The following is a 27,940-nucleotide window of genomic DNA, read 5'->3' on the forward strand; positions in this document are numbered from 1 at the left end:
TCACCTTTGACCCCTCCCTGATGTGTTCCACATCCAGCTGCAGACACACCACTACAGCTCACATTCCACTTCTGATCCAGCAGTTAGAACCAGAGCCTGCATTTGCAGCAGGTTCCAACCCACTGACCACTGATCCACACAGGGGGACGTCCTAAGGGGCGGAGTCAGCCACTGGAGAAATGGGGGTCACTCTGTCCTCTCTGTGTCTGGACCTTCAGAGGGACAGTGGTTTGGTCCAGAACACGGATGCTAAACTAGCTCTCTGGAAACTTGAACTTGTTGAATGGGAAACTTCCTGAAATCTTCTTCATCTGTTGACTTGTTCTTTCTTCATCTGAATGAGCTCAGTCCTCTCCCAAATCCAACTCCATCTATCTTCAGTGCTTTGGACTGAGTTGGAGCAGAACTAGAGCTTTCTCCAGATGTCCTAGTACTTTTAGATCACTGTCTTCCAATATTTGGAGCCCAGGTTCACTTCTTTCCCTGACAAAAATCCCAAAAGGCCTACCAGCCACCAAATAGTCAGAAAGCAGAGAAACTTGGTGGTCTGCATTGATGAGAAACCAGTCCCTCCAGGATGACACATGGCTTTTTGGAATCATTTCACACACAAACAAACGGGAAGTTGTGCTTTTTTTTTTCAAATCCAACTCCATGATTGATAAAGCAGGTTTTCCAGGGAAATCCCACAAAGTGCTTTCCAAGCTAGAACTAAGAATATCCAGCATGCATTTGGAAAAACTCATTAGCTTCTTGTGGAAAATGATGAGTCATTGTAAAAGCATTCTATGAATGCTCAGAAAACTTCCTCTAAGGTTGTGGTTGTTTGGAGAAGTCCTCCTCTTCAAAGAAGTTCTCCTGACCATCTTCAAAGCCACTTTCTGCTTTTTCAAACGCTACTGTTCAACAAAAACTTGGTTTCTGCCACAAAACCAACCTTAGACACTGAAACAGAATGAATCCAATGCAGAAATGTGTTGACACCTTTAATTCAAAGCTTCAATCAGTTTGAATCTCATGAAGAACATTTCAAAAATCCACATTTGGATCAGGCGTCTTCATCAGAGCACAACTCATGTTTCCAGGACTGTGACTCACCAATAGATCCTCATTTCCTTTACACAATCTGTTTCCATCATTTGAATTTTTCATAAAAACTTGAGTTAGAAAAGAATTGTTGCCCCAAAATGTCCAGTTTGAATAGTCTACAGCTTGTTGTGTTTGGTTGCTAGGTAACAGGGTCTTTAATGTCTATGATGTCATGGTGGCTTTCAGAGTTGAACTCCTGAATATGACGGTAAACATTTGGATTGAACAAAAATGGGATTGAAGCTCATGCTAAATCCTGATCTCAATGCTGAAAAAACCTCCTCCTAGATTCTGGTTGTTTGGAGAAGTCCTCCTCTTCCAAGAATTCCTGAAAAAAGCCCTCATTTCTCCTGACCATCTTCAAAGCCACTTTCTGCTTTAGTTTAGTCCAAACTTGCTTTATGCTGACAACATTTACAGCTTGAATCCATCTGAAGAATCCAAGGAAACAAACCAATCTAAGTCTGCATTCATGCCACTTCAGAACCAACAAAGCATGTTTCCAGGACGCTGACTTACCAATAGAACTTGGGATTTCCTTTGCAGAATCCTTCTCCGTGTGTTTTCCTTTGTTTTTCTCCCCAAAACCTAAAGCAGAGATTTTTGCTGAGCTGCAGAACAAATGTCTGACTGCTTTAACCGCCGTTGATGGTTTGTTGTGTTTCCCTCTATAGCTGCTATGGTCTTGGTATGGTTGCTAGGTAACGCTGTCTTTGATGATGATGACGTCAGAGTGGCCTCTAGAATGGACTTTTTTCTTGTGTAACCAGGAGCTGTAACCTTTAGGGCACTAGGACCCAGAAAGAGGTCCAGGCAGTGACGGTGTTCAGTGACGGACTGCGCAGCCGCACTTCCTCCAAACGCCACTATTCATCCAGCGCGTGGAGCGCCAGAGTCCAAACGGGTTTAAGGCGCTTTGATAAAGCGCTCTGGAATCCAACTACCCCTGGCTGCAGCCTGCAGAATGGGGCATCGTAGTGGAATGCTTTGATTGCAGAGGAATGTGAACACGCTGTGGAATGTTAGCCCCGCCCATGCTGAGGCCGTCTTCTTCTATGGTGGTTTTACAAGTTTCCATGTGCAATATTGCCACCTACGGGTTTTTAAGGAGTTTTTCCTTACTGTGAAGGGGGGGGGGGGGGTCTAAGGGCAGGAATATCAGTTTAGCTTAGTCTTTTTTGTTAAAGTTTAGTATTATCCTAATGCATTCTTTGTATTCATGATCCCTTTTTCATTGTATGTGCTAAAATAAAATAAACATATTTAATTGAATTAGGGAATTTCTACCATGATTCCTGCCTTCTTATGCCTTTTACAAGTTTCCATGTGCATGTATTAGGGAGTTAATGAATTTTGTCTGGCCTCACGGACCAGGAGAAAGTATGTGTGGCCGACTTTTATCCTTCGACGCACTTAAAATATGTGCAGACAATGGAGCAATGTGGAATTTCCACAAGTTTGTGTATTTGAACGGACGTAAATAAATGCAATTAACCGCCTTTAGGATATGTACAATCATGTTTTAATAATTTTCTCTAGAAAAATGCCCCCTTTTATAAATGGCTACAGGAGAAAAGGGCAGCAAAGCTGCTGACTGTAACATTAGTTATTAGTTATTCTACAGTCTGTGATTTACTGATCAATGGTTTATTGTTATATGTAAAATTATATCACGTTATAAAATATTTATCACACGTAGGTTCCACAGATATTGTGTAATAACTGTTGTGTATTTATGCTCAGTCTCACACATTTCAAGGAGTGTATAGTCTCAGGTGGGTTAAACATTTAAAGTAAAAAACCCTGACCCCATGCTAGACATGCATGTGTGGGTTTCCTCCGTGCCTTCCTCCCACTGTCCAAAAACATACTTAATAGGTAAATTGGTCACTCTAAAAAGTCCATAGGTGATTGTGGTCCTGCGACAGGCTGGCGAGCCCAGGGTGTCCCCTGCCTTCAATAGCAAATGCCAGGGATAGGCTCCAGCAGCCCTGTGACCCCAAAAGGAATGAAATTGAATAGAAGATGAATGAATGTAATGCTACAGTCATATAGCATTATACATATACCAATATGAAATATAAAAAAAATAAAACAGAACACAAATACAGCAGACACTGGGATTTATTGTTGTCATGGTTTGTCAAAAGTTCAGAGTGACCCAGATGCTGTAACCCAGAAGGAGACTAGGACAATAAGGTGAGTAAGAAGTCTTTATATAGAAAGGTGAGTCTTAGGCTTCTTTCCAACAGGGGCGCAGCAGCTGGCTGGAGGAGAGCAGCAGCAGGATTCCAGATGAGGGACAGCGTGGAACCAGGGGACAGCGACCAGGTGAGATCCAGAGTAGATTATTCCTGAGTCAGAGACGATAGGGGCAATTAGTAACATGAAGCTTGGTAAACAGGACAAGAACTTGAGCAAGTCAGACTAAGCACCGTGGGAGGAAAACGAACTGGCGTCGAGTGGAGGTCCAGGAACTCCTTAAGAGGCCATGGTGGTGATGAGGGTAAGTGGAGACAGCTGGTCGCGTCCGGAGCAGAGCAGGCAGGGGAGGGGGAGAGCAGCTCCTCCCAGCATAAACATCATGTTCGCCTAGTTCTAGAAAGATTATTGGCTAAACACAATATTATATTATATTTGAAGGGGCATCTCAGGTCACCTCAATAATCTATCAGAGACTGAAAGCAGAGAAAACTATGTATGTGTACAACAGCTCTAACTTCAATAGTACCTTCTGAGATGGATTCAGAATGCATCTTTTTTATTGAAGCACCTTCCTCCTGAAAGTGGCAGAGGGATTAACAACAACAGCCTCAAAGAAGGGCTTCAATGTGTGCCTCATGAATTAAATGAGCTCCTCTCACCTGGAGTTTCCGCTCCTCCCGACGCCTTTTTCTGGCCTGCATTCCTTCTTCTTCAGACCTTGGTGAATCAATGAAAATGAATGTTCACCATCACAATTTTAATAAAAAGGTCAATTCAGAGTTTTCAGTAAAATATGTAGTAAAATATTAAGGATTTTATAAGTGTGATCATATGAAGAGCACTTACGGCATTGGAAAGTTTGTTATTAGGTACAGACACCACCGTCTCCTAATTTGCTTCATGTTTTCCTTTGAATAAATAAATTGTGTTTTTTTTAAACAAATATCCGGAGCCAACTTCAACGCCGTGCAAAATGCTCATAGAAATTAGATTTTAATTACAAAATAATACAGGGTAATACACATACATAGTCCCGTACTTAAATTTTTAGGGATTAGGGATTAGGGTGGGAATTCGGACACAGCCTGGATGTACCTTTGTGTTTCACAGAAGAATGAGTTTCCATGTGGAGGGCCATTGCATGCTCTGCATCCATCTTGCAACAGCAAAATGGACATGAGAAGACATTGTTTTGTTTTATCGGCGTTGGCTTGTCGCCGTCGATTAAAACTGTAACGTGTCTCTATATAAATACAGAAATAATACAGGTTAAATAAACAAACAAAAAACAAAGTTTTACCGACATTGAAAAACACAAATAGCTTCACACAAAACTTCCAGGCAGGAGAGCCGAAAGCTAAACTAACTAAGCTTCATGCAAACGTGAACCACGTAGTTAGAACGGCAGGGTGAAAAAAGAACAATACATTTGAAAATACGAAATAATAGCCTTATTTGCCTTGTAAAAAAACAATTGTGGTGGAAAGCAAGCAATAATCACAACAAGAGTTTTCTTTTCATTAATTTACCGTTTTTCTTTGGATGTGTTCCTCCATTTTCAAAGTGTCTCTCTGCGCGTGGAAACAGAAGAAAAACAGCACTGACTTCGTCGTCTTCTTCTTGTATTTAAAATGGCGGCCGGCAACAACGACGAAATGCATTACCGCCACCTATTGTGTTGGAGTATGACATTGCACCATTCAAATTTTCCTCCCCTCTGTTCTCTTCCTTCCTCATACAATTACCAATGACACAAAATGTGCTCCACTGATTCTTCCCCTTTCCTGCAATCACAACTGCACTGATGCAGGTGAATCAAAGGCACGGGCTCAACGTGGGCGGGGTTAACATTCCACAGCAGACGGCCTCAGCATGGGCGGGGTTAACATTCCACAGCGTGTTCACATTCCTCTGCAATCAAAGCATTCCACTATGATGACCCATTCTGCAGGCTGCAGCCAGGGCTTACTCGAATAATAAGGCAGGCAAAGCCGTAACACTGCCCCCTGGTGGACAGGAACTCAGCAGTGCAGCTTCAGGATGGAGTGGCTTCCAACAGATCAGATCAACTGAAGCCCAAATCAGAGCTGATCAGACTGCATGGAGCCCAAGCTCCAGAAAAGAGGAGAGAAGAAGAAGTCGTCCACATGAAGCTTCACTTTAGAGGAAAAGAGGAGCTGCTGAACTAAAGTACTCGAGTACTGAGGAAGACTTTCAACCTCTGATGGATTCTGTAGAACATTTGGAACTAGAATGTAAAAAGTGCTTCAGTTCCATCAGCTGTCAGTCTGCAGCAGCTTCATCTGCTGCCTCCATCCTCTCTCTGTGAGTCTCTGCAGAGTTTTTCTGCAGCTGCTGGTTTTTCTGCAGCAGCAGCAGCATCAGAGCCAGAGAGCCAAAGAAAGTGGAAAGTCTGAGAAGGAAGCAGCTCTGAAGCTCTGCAGCTGACGGTGCAGCTTCAGGACTCATGAGGAGGAGCACATGCACGGCTCTGATGCTGCTGAACGTCTGACTGAGATGATCCACATTCAGAAGAGAGTTTCAGAGTGAAAGACGTGTGGAAGAAGAGAATCCTGAAGGTTTCTGTGCAGACATGAACTCAGTCAGAGAGCGTCTGAATGTTGGAGGATCCAGAAGAAACCAGGAGCTCATGAAGGTGGTTCTGTTGGAGCAGAGAGCAGAACTCTGATCCCAGTTTCAGGAACAATGCAGGCTCATGTTCTGGACTGAAGAGTTCTCCTGAAATGTTCTGTTCAGACTTCTTCAGGATCACATCTGTGTGTGAATGTGGAGGTTTGTCTGAACCAAGCTGCAGCTCACTTTGAAGCTCCTTCAGGCTCACACAGCAACAATGACAAAGACTGAAGCTGCTGTGCTGCCCTCTAGTGGCTAACATGGCATCTGCAGCACACATTTCTGCATTTCTCAACATTTTTGAAGCTCATCCAGAGAATGCCAAAAGTGTGCAAAGCAGTAATCAAAGCAAAAGGTGGCTACTATGAAGAACCTACAATATGACATATTCTCAGTTGTTTCACACTTTTTTGTTATGTATAGAATTCCACATGTGTTCATTCATAGTTTTGATGCCTTCAGTGTGAATCTACAATTTTCATAGTCATGAAAATAAAGAAAACTCTTTGAATGAGAAGGTGTGTCCAAACTTTTGGTCTGTACTGTAAATAAAAACGTTAAGTTTTTTTTTGTCTTAAACTGAAAAAAAACTGTGAATTTATTTAAATCATTAACAGTTTTTTATTGAAAAAATCTTTGAAGAAGACACAGAAACAAGAAACAGGTTTAAAATCTTTTTAGATTGTTTATGAAAAATGTTTGCATTCCAAAGATCTTTAGTTTTTTCACTTTTATTTTATTACGTTACATCTCAGTTATATACTTCATAAATTTGTTAATCTAATTTTAATTAAATTAAGTACATTTCTTCATTGTTTTTTCACTGTAATAAGAATTTCAAAATTATTGCTTGTCTTTGTTATTAACTATACAGTTTAATGTTTATTTAAAGTCAAAATTATTCTCTTTAGAAACAGTTTTTTAGGATCTTTTTGCTAGAAATTTTCTTTTTTAATTTCTGTTTCTTTGTTTACTTAAGAAATTTCTTTATTCATTATTGTAGTTTAAAAATACAATAAACAATGTGATCAGGTTTAGTTAGTCTGTGGTGCGTTTTGTTGTCAAATCTGAACATTGGAATTAGACGCAACTATTTGTTCTATTTGTTTTTAACAATAAAGTTAAAAAAGGACGAAACACCGAGTGATGACGTCACAAAAGCTCTCAAAAAGTTTCCTCGTTACATTTTTGTCTGTTTTGGGGGGGTGTTACCAAGATGGCGGAATAAGCGGTTACTTTTTTCGGGGCTCCGACGCTTTACCTGAAATAATAACTCTTTCTATATGACAAGTTCAACCAAAGCTAAAGAAAATACCAGCAAAGAACTCTCAAACCGATTCAGCTTGAAAGAGGTTTGTTTACCACTGTTTTCGTTATATTTTTCAAACTTCGACGTGAAGAAATGGCTAACACTAGCAAAGACCATGAGTACCATCTAGTGGCTTCAGGACAGACGTGCAGCGAGGGAGAAGCTGAATGGATGGAGGAACAGGAAGACATCTCACAAGATCAAACGAGAGTCAACAGACACCACACACCGGTAAAAAGCCCAAACCCTAAAAAGATTAAAAAGAATGCTCCACAAGAACGCAAGGAGGAAATATCCAACAGTGTCCTCTTTAACGCGATTCAAACCCTGACAACCAAGTTTGACACTCAAAGCGAATATCTGAAAGGATATGAGTTTCAACTGCAAGAGATCACAGATGCAGTTAAACAAGTTAAAGAATCTGTTGATGCAATTACAGCTGCTGTTAAAAGTGTTGTGGAAGATGTGAACCGCCTCAAACTGCAGATGGTGTCTATGCAAAAAGAAAATGCTTCTCTCCGTGAAATGTGTCTGGAACATGCAAGATATAAAAGAAGATGGTCTTTGCGACTTATTGGCCTTCCTGAGAAAGAAGGGGAAATCACACGAGATGAAACCCTCAAGATCCTTTCCAAAGTGATGTCGGTCAACGTTGAGGAACTACGACACTCAGTGGACACAGTGCATCGACTGGGACAAAAAGGAAAAAATAACCAACCAAGACAGATTATCATCCAGTTTGGAATGAGAGTTGTTCGAGACCAAGTCTGGAGAATGTCAAAAAATGTAAAAATCTGCAAAGATCTAAATGTTCGCTTCAAAGAAGACTTTTGCAAAGAAGACAGGGAGACTCGTCAGCGTCTTTGGCCGAGAGTGGAGGAGGCGAGGAAGAGAGGACTCAAGGCCTTTTTAAAGGACGGATACGCGGTCATCGATGGTCATCAGGTCACTGCTTGAAACCAACACTCCTTCATCTAGACTGAATGTACAAAGACATCTTCCTGAAGAAGAAGAGAGAAAATAAATCCAAAGCTGGTATGTTATTGTGTTGAATGTTATTACAGCTTTGAGAAAACCGATTAGAAAAATGTGAAATTGCATTATAGCCCTTTATGGAGTTAATTGCTTTCTAGCTATTCTTTATGGTTCTTTCTTTGTTATCTTTAAATGTTCGTGGTTTTAAGAATGTAACAAAGCGCAAGGCAATTTTTCTTTACTGTAAGGCACAAGTTAACGTGAACTGTTTTTTCTTTCAAGAGACACACAGTAGTGAAGAAGATTTTGATTTTTGGAAATCTCAGTGGGGCAGTGGAAACATTTATTTATCTCATGGAAGTCCTCGTTCAGCAGGAGTGGCAATTTTCTTACATAATTTTGATGGTAAAATTGTTGATCATAAAAGTGACACAGAAGGTCATTGGCTAATGGTTAACATTGAGGTGGACGACACTTAATATATTCTTGTTAACATTTATGGTTTCAATAATAGGACAAAAAATCAGAAATTCCTTACAAATATAAATCACAAGATAATCAACTGGAAACATATGTATGCAACTGACAAGATTATTGTTGCAGGTGATTTTAACGTAGTACCAGATGAAAACCAAGACAGATATCCAACTCAACACAACTCTCCTCATTTCAATAAAATTATTTCGGAATTTTCTAACTCTCTCGACCTTATCGACATTTGGCGTACACAAAATCCAAATAAGCTTCAATACACCTGGAATAACTCTCAACACTCTCAACGCTCAAGGATAGATTACTGGTTAGTAACAAGTAATCTAACATCTTCAACCTTGAATTGTAATATCTCCCACTCTCCTCTCACTGACCACTGTGCTATCACTTTGGCTCTTTCCCCTGAAAAAAATCAACCAAAAAATGGAACATCCCACTGGAAATTCAATAATAGCCTTTTAAATAACAAAAACTTTTGTAAAAAAATCAAATCACTTATTCCTGAAATAAAAGAAATACAATACCTGTCTCCTATTAATAGATGGGAGTGGTTGAAATTTAATATTAGAAAAATTGCAATTGTAGAAGGAAAAATTTTGGCTAGAAAAAAAAGACAAGAACAGACTGAAATAATTTCAAAATTAAACACTTTGTGTAATTTAACTCAACTGAGTGAGGAAAATGTCATTGAAATTAACAAATTGCAATCTAAATTAGATGAACTCTATACCGAAAAAGCCAAAGGAGCATTTATTCGTTCAAAGGCAAAGTGGATGGAAGATGGAGAAAAAAATTCAACTTACTTTTTTAACTTGGAAAAAAGTAGACAAAGGAAAAAAACAATCACTAAGTTACAGATAGAAAACTCTCTAGTAGACGATCAAAACAATATTAAGGACTATATCACCAACTTCTATAAAAATCTTTACACTACTCAATATTCAAATCAAAACACACTTTTATTTGAAAGGTTAATCTATGATAAAGTCCCTAAAATAGACAAGACATTTAGAGATCTCATGGAATCTGAACTTACTATAGATGAGCTTGATAAAGCTGTTTCCCAGATGGCCAGTGGTAAATCACCGGGACCTGATGGAATTACAGCTGAGTTCTACAAACACTTTTGGACTGACATCAGAGAAATGTTGTTTGAGGCATTCAATGAATGCATCGACGAACAGATGTTGTCACCTACAATGAAAAGAGGCATTATTTCCCTTTTACCCAAACCAGGCAAAGATGTGTTATTAATTGATAATTGGAGACCAATCACACTTCTTTGTTGTGACTATAAAATACTAGCACATATCTATGCTAACAGACTGAAATCAGGAATATCTCAGATCATAGACGAATCACAATCAGCATTTATTAAGGGGAGACATATTCACCACCACACTCGCTTAATCTTAGATATATTAGATTACAATCAAATTATTCCTCAGGAAAGTCTTATCCTTTTTTTGGATTTTTTTAAGGCCTTCGACTCAGTAGAACACGCCTTTTTGTTTAATGCCTTGAAAACCTTTGGCTTTGAATCAAAATTTTGTAACATAATTAAAATGTTCTACAAAGACATAAGTAGCAACATTGCACTCAACCGAGGTTTCTCAAACAGTTTTCCTGTTAATAGAGGTGTTCGCCAAGGATGTCCAATTAGCCCGCTGTTGTTCATAATTTCAGCGGAATTACTAGCCATCTTTCTTAAATATTCTCCAGATTTTGAGGGTATTAACTTTCGACAGGGAATTTAAAATTAGTCAATTTGCTGATGACACAGCTTTATTTTTAAAGAATAAAAATATGGTACCTGTTGTTATCAATAAAATACTTTTGTTTTCAAGAGCATCTGGCCTTACCCTAAATCTCAAAAAATGTGAAATCTTACCTATACATACCTGCAATCAAAGTATTATTGAAAACATACCTGTAAAAAGTGAAGTGAAATATCTTGGTCTAATAATAACAAAAAATAGTAATGATAGAGAAAGTGTAAATATCACTCCCAGACTAAAAACAATACAGAAAACTTTAAATCAATGGTTGGGACGTGGCCTATCAATATTTGGCCGCATTCTATTATCCAAAGCGGAAGGTTTTTCAAGACTTGTGTATCCCTGTCACTCATTATATACATCCCCAAAGAACATCAAGTTGTCTAATTCTATTCTCTTTAAATTTATTTGGAAAAATAAGACTCACTATATACGAAAATCACAATTGGTCAGAGATTATAAAAATGGCGGTTTAAAAGCTTTAGATGTTGAATCACAGATTGTAGCGTTTAGAATGAAATGGTTAAATGGCTGTATTTCCCAGCCTCATTCTATGTGGTATCATATCCCAAACAAACTCTTCGGTAAGGTTGGGGGACTGGAGTTTTTGCTGAAGTGTGATTATAATATTTCAAAAGTACCAATAAAACTATCAAACTTTTACAAACAAGCCTTAGAATTTGGGAAGATGCTTTTCAACCATAACTTCTCCCCTCACAACACTGTTTTATGGAACAACAGATTTATAACTGTAAACAAGAAATCCTTGTTTATGTCTGAATGGTATGATAATGGTGTGTATTTTGTCCATGACTTGATGCGTACTGATGGAAGGCTGTTATCATACTATGAGTTTGTAACCAAATACAAGATTAAGGATTCTAGTAACTGTTATGACAAAGTCTGTAAAGCAATTCCCATACCTCTACTTAATCTCATTCAAAACATACTACAATACAATGAAATCAAACCACAACTTTCGGAGCTGAAAATTAATAATATTCCCCTAAAAGATAAAAAATGCAACAATAAATTAATAACTCTAACCTTTAAACAATTAATTTTCTGCAACTTTAGTATAAACAATAGATGCGATTTAGAAACCACCCAAATGAACAAATCTTTTTCTTTATACACAAAGTACCCACTTCCTCCTAAAATGAAAGAAACGCATTTTAAAATAATATCTAAAATTTACCCTGTTGGAGATTTTTTACATAAAAGATTCAAATTTGAATCAGAACCATGCATATTCTGTTCATCTGAAACTGAAACATTAGAACATCTGTTTTACAGTTGCAACCAGGTTAAAATATTTTGGTCTGATATACACAATTGGTTGTCACTCAAAATTTTAAATATTCCCTTTTTTTCCTTATATGATGTTCTTTTCTATATGGAAAATCTGGACCCGGGAATTTCTGATGTCATTAATGTTGTTATTATTTTATGCAAACATTTCATTCATTTGTGTAAATGGAAAAATACATGCCCTTTATTTAGTATTTTTTTGAATTATTTTTCTGATTATTATAAGTGTCTTAAATGCATTCCTAACAAAAACAAGAAAACTACAGTCATTTATCAAAATATATCAAAAGTATTATTATTTTGAATTGTTTTGGCCTTGCCTTTGCCTATTATTTCATTTTTGTTTCTTTTTCTTCCTATATGTGCATTTATAACGTTTGTTCACCCTAATTTGGTTTGTATATGAGCATCTATAAAAAAAAAAAAAAAAAAAAAAAAAAAAAAAAGGCACACACATTGTTAAAAATATTACTATTTTTCGTTTTTTTCAGTCTTATATGTGTGTTTGATATTAACAATTGTTTATTGAGCAAGTAAGTGACTGTGAATGTCTGTAAATTGAAAAATGTACAATAAAGTTTGTTAAAAAAAATTTGTCTGTTTTGATTTTTTTCTTTATTTTCTCCTGAATCAAAACTGTTTAAAAATATTTGAAGCTTTTTGAACAATATCGAGGTTCTGTTACGCAGTTTAGACGTTTCTTTTTAAAATAAAGTCTCGTCAAATGACCCGGAAGTAAACAGCACGAGGCGCTAGCAGCGTTAGCTTGTTAGCAGGCTAGCAGCGTTAGCTTGTGTTGAGAGGACGGTGGGGTTTTGTTGGGACGTTTGTGAGGTTTTTGGACAGAAAGGACGATACGTGGTTCGTGTGGGAACTCTCAGCATTTTCCAAAGTGTCGTAAATGAGTGAAGAAGTGTTGAATGGAAAGACAACGTGGATTGCTGTGATTGTGAGACTAGCAGATGATCGATTCGATCGGAGCTGCAGTGAAGAGGACGGCGGTGTTTGTGGGAGTTGGAGCTGAAGATCGGAGCAGGAACCATGTCTTCCCTTCAGTCTCTGAGAGAGTTGATCAGCGAGCGACTAGCTGCTGCTGCTGAAGAAATCTGCAGACTCTGTGAAGGAACCATCGTCCAGTACGAGCAGGAGCTCTGTCGTCAGCGCAGACTGCTGGATGTCATCTGGAAACCAGAGCTGCAGCTCCACCACATAGGTATGTCACCTTCATCAAAGAAACAGAGAAGAAGCTCTTTGAGCTTCATGCTTTTCTTTGTGGGGACCCGTCTGTCACTCAGTGGTGGTTCTACACCAGTGACGTGCGGTGAGGTCAATGGCTGGTGAGGCACTGACGTCATCAGTCAGATTTACAAACATATGAACCATACTGAGTAACTTATTCACCATTTAATTGACAACAGTTAACGTGTTTTGTTTAAAATATATTTCAACATGTTTTTTTCATACACAAACTGCAGCATAGAAAAAAAGACAAACGTTATTATCATCTTACCTTTACTTGTAAATAAAGTCCATATGCCGCTCCTTCTGAGGAAAATGACTTGCCCGCTTGCTATCACTTATTCTATTTTTTTTTTTAGCGTCATAATCTCAGGGCTCACCGGCGCCCCCTAACATGAGGCACGAGAATGTCTGGCCTCACCCAGCGGCTTTTTTGCCGGCGTTTAGCACTCAGCACAAGAAACACGTCCCTCACATACAGTTATTTATAAAAACAAACACTGTACATCATATACATCTGCTAAATTATGTAAACTCCGCTCATATAGTACAAGTGATTGAACTGACATACAGAGAGACAGCAGTACCGTCTGACTGCATAGGTATTGCGCAATCCAAGGTGAGGCTCAGCGGGCTGGTGCCTCATCGCACGTCACTTCTTAGTATCTGAACGGTTAATGCGGAAATTCAGCGATTTTGACAAGAAAAAAAACCCAGAAATGGTACATTTAAATGGAAAATGACTGCAAAGCACAAATTAATGATTAAATATAATAATTGAATTTATTTTTTTTCTTTTCTTCCCATAATGTCAGGTGAGGCACAGCCTCACCTGCCTCTCCTGACTGCACGTCACTGTTCTACACTGACTTAGTACTGTCCGCGCGATAAACCAATCATTTTCCTGTTTTACTTTGTGTACGAATTGTGGTTTACAAATAAAATTGCCTTGTCTTACTCTCACAAGAACAATTCACTAAAAAGTTACTTAAGTAAATGTGTTACGTTACTACTCACCTCTGCACATACAGTGAGGTCAATAAGTATTTGATCACCCTGTGATTTAGCAAGTTCTCCCACTTAGAAAACATGGAGGGGTCTAAAATTTTCATCATAAGCACATTTCCACAGTGAGAGACAGAATCTGAAGAAACATAAGTATTTGATCACTTGAGTTGACCAACTTTAATATTTGGTACAGAAACCTTTGTTAACAATTCCAGAGGTCAAACGGTTCCTGTAGTTCTTCACTAGGTTTCTACACACTGCAGCAGGGATTTTGGCCCACGCCTCCATACAGATCTTCTCTAGATCTGTCAGGGTTCGGGGCTGTCGCTAAGCAACACTCAGTTTCAGCTCCCCCCAAAGATCCTCTATTGGGTTTAGGTCTGGAGACTTTGCTAGGCCACTTCAGAACCTTGATATGCTTCTTACTGAGCCACTCCTTGGTTTTCTTGGCTGTGTGCTTCGGGTCATTGTCATGCTGAAAGACCCAGCCACGACCCATCTTCAACGCTCTGACTGAGGTGAGGAGGTTTTTGCCCAATATCTCACAATACAGAGCCCCGTTCATCCTCTCCTTAATACAGTGCAGTGGTCCTGTCCCCTGTGCAGAAAAACAGCCCCAGAGCATGATGCTTCCACCCCCGTGCTTCACTGTAGGTATGGTGTTCTTGGGATGATGCTCCTCCTTCCTTCTCCTCCAAACACGCTGAATGGAGTTAAGACCAAAAAGTTCTATTTTGGTCTCATCTGACCACAAGACTTTCTCCCATGAATCCTCTGGATCATCAAGATGGTCATTGGCAAACTTCAGACGGGCCTTGACATGGGCTGACTTCAGCAGGGGAACCTTGCATGCGATACATGATTTTAAACCATGACGTTTTAATGTATTACTTATAGTAGCCTTAGAAATGGTGGTCCCAGCTTTCTTCAGGTCATTGACCAGCTCCTCCCGTGTGTGTAGTCCTGGGCTGATTCTTCACCTTCCTTACCATCATCGATACTAGGGTTGTGTATTGGCAAGAGTCTGGCGATACGATACGTATCCCAATATTTTACCAAAACATATTTTCTTTCTTTTTTCTTTAAATATGACTTTGAAAAAACTCTACCTGAATTTTATATCGTCCACTGTAATAAAATGGTCAAATTCAGTTTATTTAATGATCATTATGTTAAGCACTGCAACTGTATCTCATATATAAGTTGCATTTACCAAAGCAATTCATAGTGCTTTTATTTCTATAAGTTAAAATATAGAAAGGGAACAGTCAAAATTGTCTGATTTCCACAACAAAATGTTTTCCATTATAAGAAAAAAAAAGAATGAATGTGCCTTAACCAATACATTTCTATTGGGGAAATAAAATGCTGTTTAATTTCAACATTGCTTAATGTAGCTTTTCCAGTACTTTTTAATGGTTCAGGAGCCTGAATGGTGCTTCAAAAATAAAGGGTGGGGTGTGGGCGGGGACACTAATTCTTTCCAGAAACAAAGTGTGATGATAAGGCAGCATGACAGAACGAAGAAAAGTTGATTTAATGTGACAAAGAAGGTGCTTTGTACATATCAGTCTGCTCTGCCTCTACTGCACCATTGCAGCCACACTTCTCACACACGGAAGTAAACTAACGCTCCTCGCCACGATGTCGGCCTTTTCTCAGAGTGTTGTACACATCCCTCTGATCCATCAGGTCGCTAAACTATTGCTGGAAGGTTCTGCAGAACTTTAGCCCGCTTTGCCGATAGCATTTTAGCCAATGCTAAGCCCATTAGCCTAGTCATTAGCTGCCGTGCTTCACTCGTATTTATCTGAGCTGCTAAAAAGCACCAAAATCCACGTTTTTATATGTTGCTGGCAGCAACATGGCTAAGAGTTTCTGTTTGGTATCCATTCCAAGTAAAAGCTAAATGGTTCATGTCTCATAACAACAGAACAAGCTGCCTCTGGCTGCAGTCATCCTGTTGTCTTGTGCTGAGTAGAGCTGCTCTAAGAGACTCCGTGTTCTCTGCTGCCAACTAGAGGTCGGAGGGTGAAGTGGACAACAAGAGTCAGACAGTAAACAGGGCTCCAGACTGCGACCATTAAATGTGGAAGGGGCACGTCAATGATCAATGAAATAATCTGAGACGCGAGCGCACACGCACGCAGGCAGACACACACACACTCGCGCACATACTCATGAAACGCGAGCACACAGTCTCGCGTGATGCCTGTGTGTGAGGCGGCCACTGCGTGTGAGAAGAATAAGTCACTGTAAGTGGCTAAAATATGTGGAGGGGGCGGGGCCTAGAGATAATCGAGCGCGCATAAACATCTGTGGGAAGGAAACGGAGACAAATATCATCACAACCTGATATGTGCGTCTGAGCTATGAGTAAGCGAACTATTGATTCGTTCTTCCGACCTGCGGCTAGTGAACCAGTGCCAGAGTGTACAGCAGGGGTCTCAAACTCGCGGCACGCGGGCTATTTGCGGCCCCCAAGATGATATTTTGCGGCCCCCGCCTTAATATGAAAATTTAATGTTACTGCAGCCCGCCAGTTTTAATGAATGACACTTTTTCATTGTCGTGCACGGAGATGACCAAGGGGGGCTGTGAGATGAAGGCGAATCTGCAGCAAGACTGTAGGAGAACAGGAAGTTGGAGTTGTCTATAACATTCAATTTAGTTTTAATATTCCTCTCCCCCTTAGTGTTATCTGTGTTATTATATATTTATTTTAAGATTATTTTAATGTTTTGTAATGTATGTAGCATTTTTTAATGAATTGGTATTTTAAATTATTTTAATTAATCACTCCACTACAAAAACCATCAGGACACATGTCCCATAATTCATTGTTTTGTAGTCTGTAGGGCTGCTTTCAGTCAGTTCAGTTTCCAGCTGTGTCCGGGTAGGTTTTCCCCTTGCTTCCACCCCTTTCTCGCAATATTTTTGTGATGATTGACAGTTGATGTTGGAGCAAAAACAAAAATATATGTCTCACACCAGGTGATCGGCGCAGCGTTGAGTCCACCTGGGTGATCTCAAACACGCTTATTGTGCATCTTGGCTGCACCTATTTGGTGTCACAAAGATAAATTTCCATCCGTTTTCTTTACTATTTGTACTGTCATGACAGCGATGGTGATGTCAGTTTACCTGTTGTTGCATTTTCAAAAGTGCAGAATAAAATGTGACACTGAATTAGAAACAGCACATTGTAATTTCTGCATCTATTATTAAAGTATTTATTCGTAATACAGTGGAAATTAGTAGATTTGGTTAGCATGTTGATTTACGGTATGCGCCCCGAAATTTTCTGGTTGTGCCCCTAAAATTATAAGTTAGGGGCCACTGTGCTCCTAGTGAAAAAAGTTAGTCTGGAGCCCTGCTAAAGGACGCTCAGAAATAATTAAATAAATATCGATCTGGCAGCATTTTGAATCGATACAAGTATTGCCAAATGAACTATTGCGATATTTTACAGAATCGATTTTTTTTCTTACACCCCTAATCGATACCCCATGAGGTGAGATCTTGTGAGGGGCCCCAGTCCGAGGGACATTGACAGTCATCATTAGCCTCTTCCATTTTCTGACAATTGCTCCAACAGTTGTTTGTTTCTCACCAAGCTGCTAGGAAATTACCCCGTAGCCACTTTCAGCTTTGTGAAGGTCTACAATTTTGTCTCTTGTGTCTTTTGACAGCTCTTTGGTTTTGCCCATATTGGTAGTTAGACTTCTGACTGATTGTGGGGTGCACAGGTGCCTCTATGTGCACCACCTAAAACGGGTGCCACTAATTTAGAATCATGATCAGAGTGGAGTTGGACTATTTAAAAAGCAGAACAGCAGGTCTTTGCTGGTCAGAAATCTGATAATCAAGTGATCAAATACTTATTTGTCACAGTAATATACAAATAAATTGATTTTAAAAATTGTACAACAGGATTTCTGAATGTTTCTTCAGATTCTGTCTTTCACTGTGGAAATGGACCTATGATGAAAGTTTTAGACCCCTCCATGTTTTCTAAGTGGGAGAACTTGCTAAATCACAGGGGGATCAAATACTTATTGACCTCACTGTATATTCATTTTCATTAGTCTCTTGTGGTCTTCCAGACTCCTCAGGCATTTTCTCCAATGATCACAGAGTTTATTTATGCTTGAAAAAAACCAAAAGTCCTGGAAACGTGTAAAAGGCTCCTTGTTGTGTTTGTGTTCCTGCAGTTCTCCCCCAGCATTGGATAACTGAAGAGGAAGATCTCTGCAACCAGCAAAGGAACTTCAGAGTGGAACAGGAGGAACCAGAACCTCCACAGATTAAAGAGGAACAGGATGAACCAGAACCTCCTCAGAATCAAGAGGAACCAGGGGAACTTTGCATCAGTCAGGCTGAAGATCAGATTGATCTCAAGCAGGAGACTGATACCTTGATGGAGATTCCTACTTATGAGGAAGATGAGAACAGTGAAGCAGATCTAAACAATCAGCAGAGCTTTAACGTAACTGATAGTCAGGATGAAGAAGGAAACCAACATGAAGAATCAACATCAACAACAGATGAAGAGACAGACCCACAGAACAGTGACCAGAGGAAGAGAAAAGACAGAAGTCATGTCCAAAGTGTGGACAGCTCTCACATGTCAGCAGGTCAGTGTGACTCTGATCTTCAGTATTTTGTTTTAATCTCCAATGATCAAGAAAAAAATACAAGAAGCAAACATCAAGTCTAGAATCTCTAATTTAACACATAAAAACCATTAGGAACACTTCTCTGAGCAATCTAAAGAAATGTTGACCACACACTTCCTAACACTACAATACATATCAGGGGTCGACAACCTGGGACACACAGAGGGAAAGACATTGGAACGCGGGGGGGGGGGGGGGGGGGGGACAAAAAGAAGCACTTGATCTGTCTTCTGTTTGTAGTTTTTTGACTTGGAAAAAAAATCCTGTTTGAATGATCATTTCTTCTCGCATTGTCTTTTTTTCCCCCCAATGGGGTCATAAGGGGTCCGTTCACTCAGTGCTGTTACTGTGACCCCGCCCACCTATATAAATACTGCCACTTCTTTTCAATAAAACGTTAAAGTTTTACACAATGTACATTACTCTCCATGTTGGCCTTTAGGAACGGGCGATTTAAAGATGGGGGGGGGGGGATGTATCCCTGTGTGAAATGAAAATGTAATAATGATCCTGTGTTTTGAAACTGTTGCCGGTAAGATGACAGGCACAGAGATGTGGGCTCATCTGTGGTTGAAACGTGAGTGCATGAGTGGGAAAAGCACAAAGCGGATCTGCAAGCTGTTGCACATGTTTATGACTGCACAGCTGTTTTTTTGGTCATGTCAGTCATTTTGCATCTAATGAATGAAATGATTGAGATTGGAATCTGGTGTTAATGGTTCATTGGCATGTCTTGCAGTTAAGAAAATGGATTCAAGTATTTCTATTTCATTACAGAACTCAGCTAACGAGCTATTTTCGTCCATCTGGCCGCAGACGAGCTCTGAAGCTCTGGCCTCGGAGCTCTTTTGCTCGTCATGAAGGCCAATATGGGGTGTTGTAGTTTAAGGTCAAACAGGAATAATAATATTCAGGACATGCTGAGGTAACTCTTCTTTTATGAACATACCCGTTAGGAGTTAGCAGTAACTTTACATCTGAGGGTTACATGCTATGTATCCCATCGTGCATCACACATTTCCCATAATGCATCTCGACCAATCAACATGTCCCTTAAATGTGGTGCATTCAACAGGATAAATGTAAAATCAGGTCCATAAATATTGGGAAGGAGACTCAATGCCAACCTTTTTGGATTTGAAATGAAACAAAAAAGATGTGTTCCTCCACGGCTAATGTTTTTAGCACGTATTAGCCTAATGCTAACCTAAAAAAAGCACTGACCGATTAGCAGATTAAAAAAATTATGAGCAAGCAGGCCCTTAATAATAATCATAACGGTAATAAACATTTAGAAGATCGTCTTCTAAGGCTTCACGCTGATTTTGCTGTTCCAGGACAGCTACAGCCCCATGAACAATGCTAACAGATTTCACCATGCTAAACTTTTGGCGTTTGCTGGTTGGATCAACAGGCACTGACATCATCGCCCCGCCTCCCCCTGGAAATGCTAACTGAAATTGTGTTTTGCAACACAATTCGCAGGGTGGATGTGAAAATGAAAATGCAATCCCCTCTTTGCACTTTTATTTTAATTATGACACAGAATAAGTGGTTTTTAAGTAGAAAATGAAAAGGCATTTTTAAGTTTTTTTTTTATAAACGTTATTTTTGTGAGTCATATGATGCAGTTACATTTTTAAAATGAAAAATCATTTCTGTTAATCCATTTTAATTGGCAAATTAGACATATCTAACTGAATTTTACTACACATTTACCAGATAACTTTTTGAAAATGAAATGTCAAATACTATTTTGTTTATAATTTTATTCAAGTGACAGAATAAGCAGTGTTGAGGAAGAAAAGGAAAAAGCGGTTTGGCGGATTGCTTTTTCTTTTTAATTTTGAGTAAACAAATGCAGCTTCATTTTGAAAATGAAAAAGCATTTCTGGTACTGTCTTTTATTTTTAATTATGCTACACTGATGCTTCCATAGATAATATTGTCAGAAACATTTCAGAATTCATCCTACTGCTTTTGTCAGGAGTCACATCATCAATAAATACAAGAGAACCAGGTCCATTAGCATGCCCACGCCATGACATTACCACCTCCATGCTTCACTGATGACATGGGATGTTTATCAGTATGAGCTGTTCCTTTCCTTCTCCATACTCTTCTCTTTCTATGACTTTGGTACAAGTTGATCTTGGTCTCATCTGTCCATAGGATGTTGTTTCAGAACTGTGAAGACTGTTTTAGATGTTTAGCAAACTCTCTAGTCTGGCCTTCCTGTTTTTGAGGCTCTCTAAGGTTTTACATCTTGTGTAAACCCTCTATTTAGGGAGTTTTCTTCACCAGGGACAGAATTATTCCTTCATCCACCTCAGCTGTTTTCCGTGATCTCCAGGGCCGTTTGCCGTTGAGCTCCCCAGTGAATTTCTTCTTTTTAAGAATGTTGTCATTGTGATAAAGAGGGAAAAACACACACCTGACCATGGAACAGCTGAGAAGCCAATTGACCAATTTCATTTGGTTCTTTAACAAGTGGGAGGCAAATATACAAGCAGTTGTGATTCATACACTGCTCACCTGATCTTTATGTAAATACCCTCATATTAAAGCTGGCAGCCTAATCTATTGTGGTGGTTTATAGACCCATAAATGTTGGGATTGTTCCTGTCCCAATATTTAAGGACCTGAGTGGGAGCCGGTTTAGCTCATGCTGGGTTACGGCGCCTTCCATCCTGTGAAACCAGGGTTCGAATCCAGGCCGCTCCCTATTCCCTTCTCTTCTGCTGTGCCTGTCCCAAGCCCAGTTAAATGGAGAGGGTTGCGTCAGGAAAGGCATCCGGCGTAAAACATTGCCAAGGAATCCATGCAAATCGTCCGCGCGAAATGGATGATTCGCTGATGGGAAAAGCCAAAAGAGGAAGAAGTGTGTGTCAGATTATTATTGTGTTGGAATTAAATAATAATTTAGTGGAACGAAAATATTGCGGTATATTGTGCAGGCCTAATACAAACCATTTTTTATTTTTTATTTTAAGAAATCAAAAGTTTTTATGCTCTCGCGGGCCACATAAAAGGACATGGAGGGCCACATTTGGCCCCCGGGCCTTGAGTTTGACACATGTGCGTTACTCCATTACTGACAAAACTAACTAAATTAAAGTAACTTGTTACTATGTAATTCATTACGCCCAACACTGTTTATTGTTAGTAGTCAAACCACGAGGAGCTGTCCAAAAGCCTATGCTAAAAAGCATAGACTATATCATCACTGGACAGTAGAGATCCCCCCCCCCCTCCAAATAGGAAGTAGCTGATGTCGCCAAACTCCAATAGACCTCTATAGAAAAATAGGCAGCTGTTACTCAGTCATTCTAAATAGACAGAATTACCATTCTTGCTTCTTGCTGTGAAACATTTTTCCTAATATCTTGTTGCTTATCTTAGTTTTCTCATAATTCATTCTCATTTTTTCCTTATTGCCAGTAATTCAAGTTGTAAACTGACCAATCAGATGCCTCAGTATAAGGTGTGGTGCCCACTGGCCCCACCTCAAACATTTGATTGACAGCTTCTTCTGAGCAGCTTTCAGTGATGGGGGCGTGGACTTTGAACTAGCTTATCGTGATTAGCAACTGGTTGCCCTAAAAACGTGACTCAGACCACCTGACTAAACACTGTTGCCTGGCTCAAAATGGCGATTAGATTTGTTGTTGTTATTGACAAAAAAGATTATATCAGAACATTATGTTGTCAGCTTCAGTTTTTTTAGAGCTATTAAGCATTTTGGACCAATCATTATCCATATTTGGGGAGAAAAAGTAATTGATTGACATACAGTAATCTTTGTTGTAGTTGGACAACAGGATCATGATTAGTCAGTACAGAAAGTTTGGTGAAAATAGCTTCAGTATCTTCAGATCTATTGAGCATCTTTATCATGAGTCATTTCTCTATTAAAATTTGATAAAATACATACAATTAAATGAATATTGATTTTTTTTCACAAAGTATTGATTGTAGCATGAATATGCTGACGAGTCTTCATTACCATGTAACTGTAGAAATTCATTTGTTTTAGAGAGATGATTGATTCTTACAGAATGGTCTTTCCTCAGATATTGCAGTTTGTTGACAACGATCTCTTCGCAGTCATCTCTCTGCCGTGTCTCCATTTACACTTCAAGAGATCACTTCTCAATAAAAGTCATGAAAAAAAAAACATTTTATTCTTTTGAAATGTATTTGTAGTTCACTCATTTGTAGTGTGCTGTGATTCACAGCAGCAGATTCAAGCAGTTGAAATCACTTATTTGAGGTTGTAACTCTAATGAACACATGCAAATGCTAATTTCTCAGTTGTGATTTTATTTGTCAAACTTTACAGCAGAAGATTTTTACACACAAATTGAGACTTTTTGTTTGCCAGTTTTCACATCAAATCTTGAAGCTCGTCCATTTTGAGACATTATTACCATCTGCGCTGCCAACATCACCTCCAGGCTAACACATACACATAAACACACCCACTAACACCACAACAGGTAAGTTTCTGACCCCGATTGATGGGGCCCCAGACCTCGGTCCTGGAGGTGATTTTTAAATAAAATAAATATAATTAACAGACATGTGAATGTAACTTTATTAGCAGCATATTCCTAACATTACACAGCTGGTGTTGGGCTGAAATAAGCATCAAAGACTGTGTCAAACATTTACTATAGATGCCTGCATGTTTACTGTCAATAATGGCAAGAATCTAAAACATTCTATTTGTTTTCCTATTTATAATTTCAAATAAAAATAATTGGAGACAGAATCAGGTTAAAAGTACATTTTCTGTTAATGCCTCTGTCCCCTTTCTAGCAAATCTGTCCTATTTATCTCAGCATGATTTAATTTGAGTATACAGTTAAGTGACATTAAAGACTTGTTTGTACCATTTATGAATTATTTATCTGCAGTTTCATTTCCTTAAAAAAAAAAAATTATTAGTTTCTATCTTTAACTGATTCAGACTACAGGTTATAGAATGAAAAAGCTCTGCTTATAGGGGGAGGTGTAGAGGGGCCTTTTTCAGCACAGTTTTATACTGTTTTGCTAAAGAAACCAAGAAAAGTATTTTAAAAAATGAAAAGTTTTTAATTGTGCATATTCTGAATGATACTGCAATAATTGTTATTGGTACTTAACAATAAATAAAGTCACCATAGCATATAAAAGGACCTGTTCTTGTGTCCCTGCAGTTCTCCCCCAGTGTTGGATGACTATAGAGGAAGATCTCTGCGTCCAGCAGAGGAACTTCAGAGTGGAACAGGAAGAATCGGAACGTCCACAGACCAAAGAGGAGCAGGAAGAACCAGAACATCCACAGATTAAAGAGGAACCAGGGGAACTCTGCATCAGTCAGGATGAAGATCAGCTTGATCTAAAGCAGGAGACTGATACCTTGATGGAGATTCCTACTTATAAGGAAGATGAGAACAGTGAAGCAGATCTGAACAATCAGCAGAGCTTTAGTGTAACTGATAGTCAGGATGAAGATGGAAACCAACATGAAGAATCATCATCAACTACAGATGAAGAGACAGAATCAACATCAACTACAGATGAAGAGGCAGACCCACAGAACAGAGATCAGAGGAAGAGAAGAGACAGAAGACATGTCCAAAGTGTGGACAGCTCTCACATGTCAGCAGGTCAGTGTGACTCTGATGTTAGGAAAAATCCCAAGAAGAAAAATCTTGGTAAGAAATACAAACAATCTACAAAAGACGAGAGACTTTCCTCTATCAGGTTTAGTAAAAACTCAAGAATAATTACTAACCCGCCTGACTACATGGAAACTGGGTCTGATAAAAAATGTTATATCTGTAAAGAATGTGGTAAAAGCTTTTGTAACATATCTCTGTTCAGAATTCATATAAGAATCCATGCAGAAGATAAGAGATTTTCTTGTAAAGAATGTGAGAAAAGCTTTAGTCGTATATTTACTCTCAAAAGACACATGAAAACTCACACAGGAGAAAGGGCTTTCTCTTGTAAAGAATGCAAAAAAAATTTTAGTCGTATATCTCATCTCAAAACACACATGAGAATTCACACAGGAGAAAAGCCTGTTTCTTGTATCGAATGTAAAAAAAAATTTCGTGATGTATCTGCTCGCAACAAACACATGAGAACTCACACAGGAGAGAAGCCTTTTTCTTGTAACGTATGTAAAAAAAGTTTTAGTCAAATATCTACTCTCAAAACACACATGAGAACTCACACAGGAGAAAAGCCTTTTTCTTGTAAAGAATGTAAAAAAAGTTTTAGTGATTCATCTAGTCTCAACAAACACATGAGAACTCACACAGGAGAAAAGCCTTTTTTATGTAAAGAATGTAAAAAAGGTTTTAGTCAAATATCTACTCTCAAAAGACACATGAGAACTCACACAGGAGAGAAGCCTTTTTCTTGTAAAGAATGTAAAAAAAGTTTTAGTGATTCATCTAGTCTCAACAAACACATGAGAACTCACACAGGAGAAAAGCCTTTTTTATGTAAAGTATGTAAAAAAAGTTTTAGTCAAATATCTACTCTCAAAACACACATGAGAACTCACACTTGAGAAAAGCATTCTTCGTTTAAAGAATGTAAAAAAAGTTTTAGTTGTGTATGTAATCTCAAAAAGAACCCGTGGAGATACTTTTCGATTTATGATGTGTACTTTTACTTCAACTTTTTGTTACTGTTTTAATTTTTACTGGCTTTGTTTTCTTAACCATTATATTTCTTGTTTGGCTGCTGCAACAACTGAATTTCCCTCCGGGGATCAATAAAGTCTTGTCGTGTCTTATCCTGACTTTCTTGGACAGCTTTTTTTTAGGTTGTCATCTTCTCTAAGCCACAAATATCAAAAGCAACAAAGTAAAGGATCAATACATTTCAATCTATACAATGCGTTTAACTGCTTACAAAATATGTAAAACTTGTTGACAAAATGAATTATTTTAGATAATAGAAATGAGTTGTTTTGAATATTATAGTTAACATCTAGTAGAGATAGATGTTAAGATTTGATCTATTAGCTCCTCTTAATCTGCTGCTTTTCACACTGGTACCTTATTAGTATTCTTATGGATATTTTCTGGTTTAAGTTTACACTAAAATAAAATGATCAATAAATACTGCTGTACGGTGGCGCCGTGGTTAGCGCTCTTGCCTCACAGCAAGCCGGTTCAAGTCCCTGCAGGGGGACTTCTTTGGAGAGAAATCTGCTTTGTTTCTTGTTGCTATGAGGTTGTTGAACACATGTGGTCACTTTCACAGCTTCACTTCAAATGACTTCCAATAGACAGAAATTTTTCAATTTATTAAAAAATAAGTTTGTGAAACATTTTTGATGTCTTTTTCTGTAATTCTAGGTCTGGGGGGTATCCCAGAGAGCAGGTAATGCTAGCTCCCACGATAAGTTTGAGGCTAAGGAAGTTGATAACCTCAGCTTTCGGTTCCAGAAATGGAGGTATGTTTCAGGGTAGGTCAAGTTACCATGGCAACTCATGCTCCGAACATAACCTGGTCTCGAGCAGGTTTAGTTGAAGCTTAGTTTGTTTACAGAGAGGTGAAGCAGCATGGCGTGTCCATTTGAATATGATTTAGTGGATGAAAAAGCTCAGATAATACTTTTTCCACCATGAGAGGGTGATAAGACCACATATGGATGTTGGAAATAGAAACTTTTTTACTTTGATCTAACTTAATTATTTGCTTCAGTTAAGATAAATCATTTTTTTGTTAGGTCACCTTAAAAATAACACGTAGTTATCAGACAATTATTTTCCTTTCATTCAAATTAATTCAATTAAGTAGGTGTAACTTTGATGCTGCTGTTAGATCAGCACCGCAAGGGATTGTGGGATATCATTCCCTTTGCCTGTCTCGACGGATTTGGGTATAAGTGTAGGTTCTTGACAAAATGTGTTTAGTTGTAAAGCTGTTTTACTGTGTTTTGCTGAGTTATTTTGTCTCTGTTTACGTCTCTGCACAATAAATGATAGTAAAGGAGAGGATGATGAGTTTTTATAGCACCCACAAGCATTCACTGTGATGAAAATGATGGAAAATTCTTTAATGAATTTTTGAACTCCGTGCATTTTTTTCCGTCCTTTTTATTGTTATAAAAATGAGCATATCTGCCGGCTCAAACTTAGACATATGAGAGTTCAAGAAATATAAGTAATTAAAATGGAAAAAAGATTAATGAAGTAATGTGACATTTAGTCATTGCAGCAGTAACTTGACCTCACCAAGATGGCGGTGCTCTCCTCCCGTGCGGAACCACGTGATGTCTCCTCTAGTGATATAACTCATTGAGTTCAACTCTGAAAGCCACCATGACATCATAGACATTAAAGACCCTGTTACCTAGCAACCAAACACAACAAACTGTAGACTATTCAAACTGGACATTTTGGGGCAACAATTCTTTTCTAACTCAAGTTTTTATGAAAAATGGAAACATGAGTTGTGCTCTGATGAAGACGCCTGATCCAAATGTGGAATTTTGAAATGTTCTTCATGAGATTCAAACTGATTGAAGCTTTGAATTAAAGGTGTCAACACATTTCTGCATTGGATTCATTCTGTTTCAGTGTCTAAGGTTGGTTTTGTGGCAGAAACCAAGTTTTTGTTGAACAGTAGCGTTTGAAAAAGCAGAAAGTGGCTTTGAAGATGGTCAGGAGAACTTCTTTGAAGAGGAGGACTTCTCCAAACAACCACAACCTTAGAGGAAGTTTTCTGAGCATTCATAGAATGCTTTTCCAATGACTCATCATTTTCCACAAGAAGCTAATGAGTTTTTCCAAATGCATGCTGGATATTCTTAGTTCTAGCTTGGAAAGCACTTTGTGGGATTTCCCTGGAAAACCTGCTTTATCAATCATTTTGGTCTCTTTTTCTTCTTCTAAGTTCCAGCTTGGTGAGTGTGCAGGTAGCCATGGCAACCAGTGTCCAGGTCAAAGGGAGGACCACGGCCATCCAGTCTCCAGGCTTTTGGATTGATTTGGATTTGATAAACATTAGTTTCCCACATTTTAATAGTAGAATTCAACACGGGACATATAGTGGATTGTAAGAATAGGAACAAAAACAGCAACAACAAAATAATCCTCCTCCCCTTAAAACATGCATTTGACTCTGAACAAGTCTAAAACAAATCCAAGCAAAGACCAGCGCTGGGGCTCCTGCTAGTTTCTTTCAGAAGAGCCTGCCTCTTCAAAACA

General features: G+C 38.7%; 1 protein-coding gene and 1 long non-coding RNA gene across 6 annotated transcripts in view; one reads left to right on the forward strand and one right to left on the reverse strand.

Moving 5' to 3' along the window:
• Positions 1 to 2,205: 2,205 nt before the first annotated feature.
• Positions 2,206 to 27,940, reverse strand: part of LOC144987952 (uncharacterized) — a 54,311-nt gene continuing 28,576 nt past the window's right edge. Inside the window, exons 1-7 of one of the 5 annotated variants that reach the window (XR_013651645.1) lie at positions 4,824 to 5,268; positions 4,390 to 4,537; positions 4,141 to 4,202; positions 3,954 to 4,011; positions 3,821 to 3,869; positions 3,525 to 3,703; positions 2,207 to 3,443 (exon numbers count right to left, since the gene is read on the reverse strand). Coding sequence is in view for 1 of the 5 variants with exons in the window: in XM_078937828.1 (XP_078793954.1) it covers positions 3,323 to 3,443; positions 3,525 to 3,687; positions 3,821 to 3,869; positions 3,954 to 4,011; positions 4,390 to 4,537 (539 nt within the window). In the remaining 4 variants the exon portion in view is untranslated. The other 4 variants (XR_013651644.1, XM_078937828.1, XR_013651643.1 and 1 more) reach the window with 4 other exon arrangements.
• On the forward strand, positions 12,397 to 27,803 carry LOC144988370 (uncharacterized). Its single transcript, XR_013652259.1, has 3 exons — positions 12,397 to 13,006; positions 18,255 to 18,677; positions 23,921 to 27,803. It is a non-coding gene; the product is annotated as an uncharacterized LOC144988370 (long non-coding RNA).

The sequence above is a fragment of the Oryzias latipes genome, chromosome 2 (genome assembly GCF_053564925.1).
Source record: "Oryzias latipes strain Hd-rR chromosome 2, Olatipes_Hd-rR_3.1".
NCBI classification, from domain to species: Eukaryota; Metazoa; Chordata; class Actinopteri; order Beloniformes; family Adrianichthyidae; genus Oryzias; species Oryzias latipes.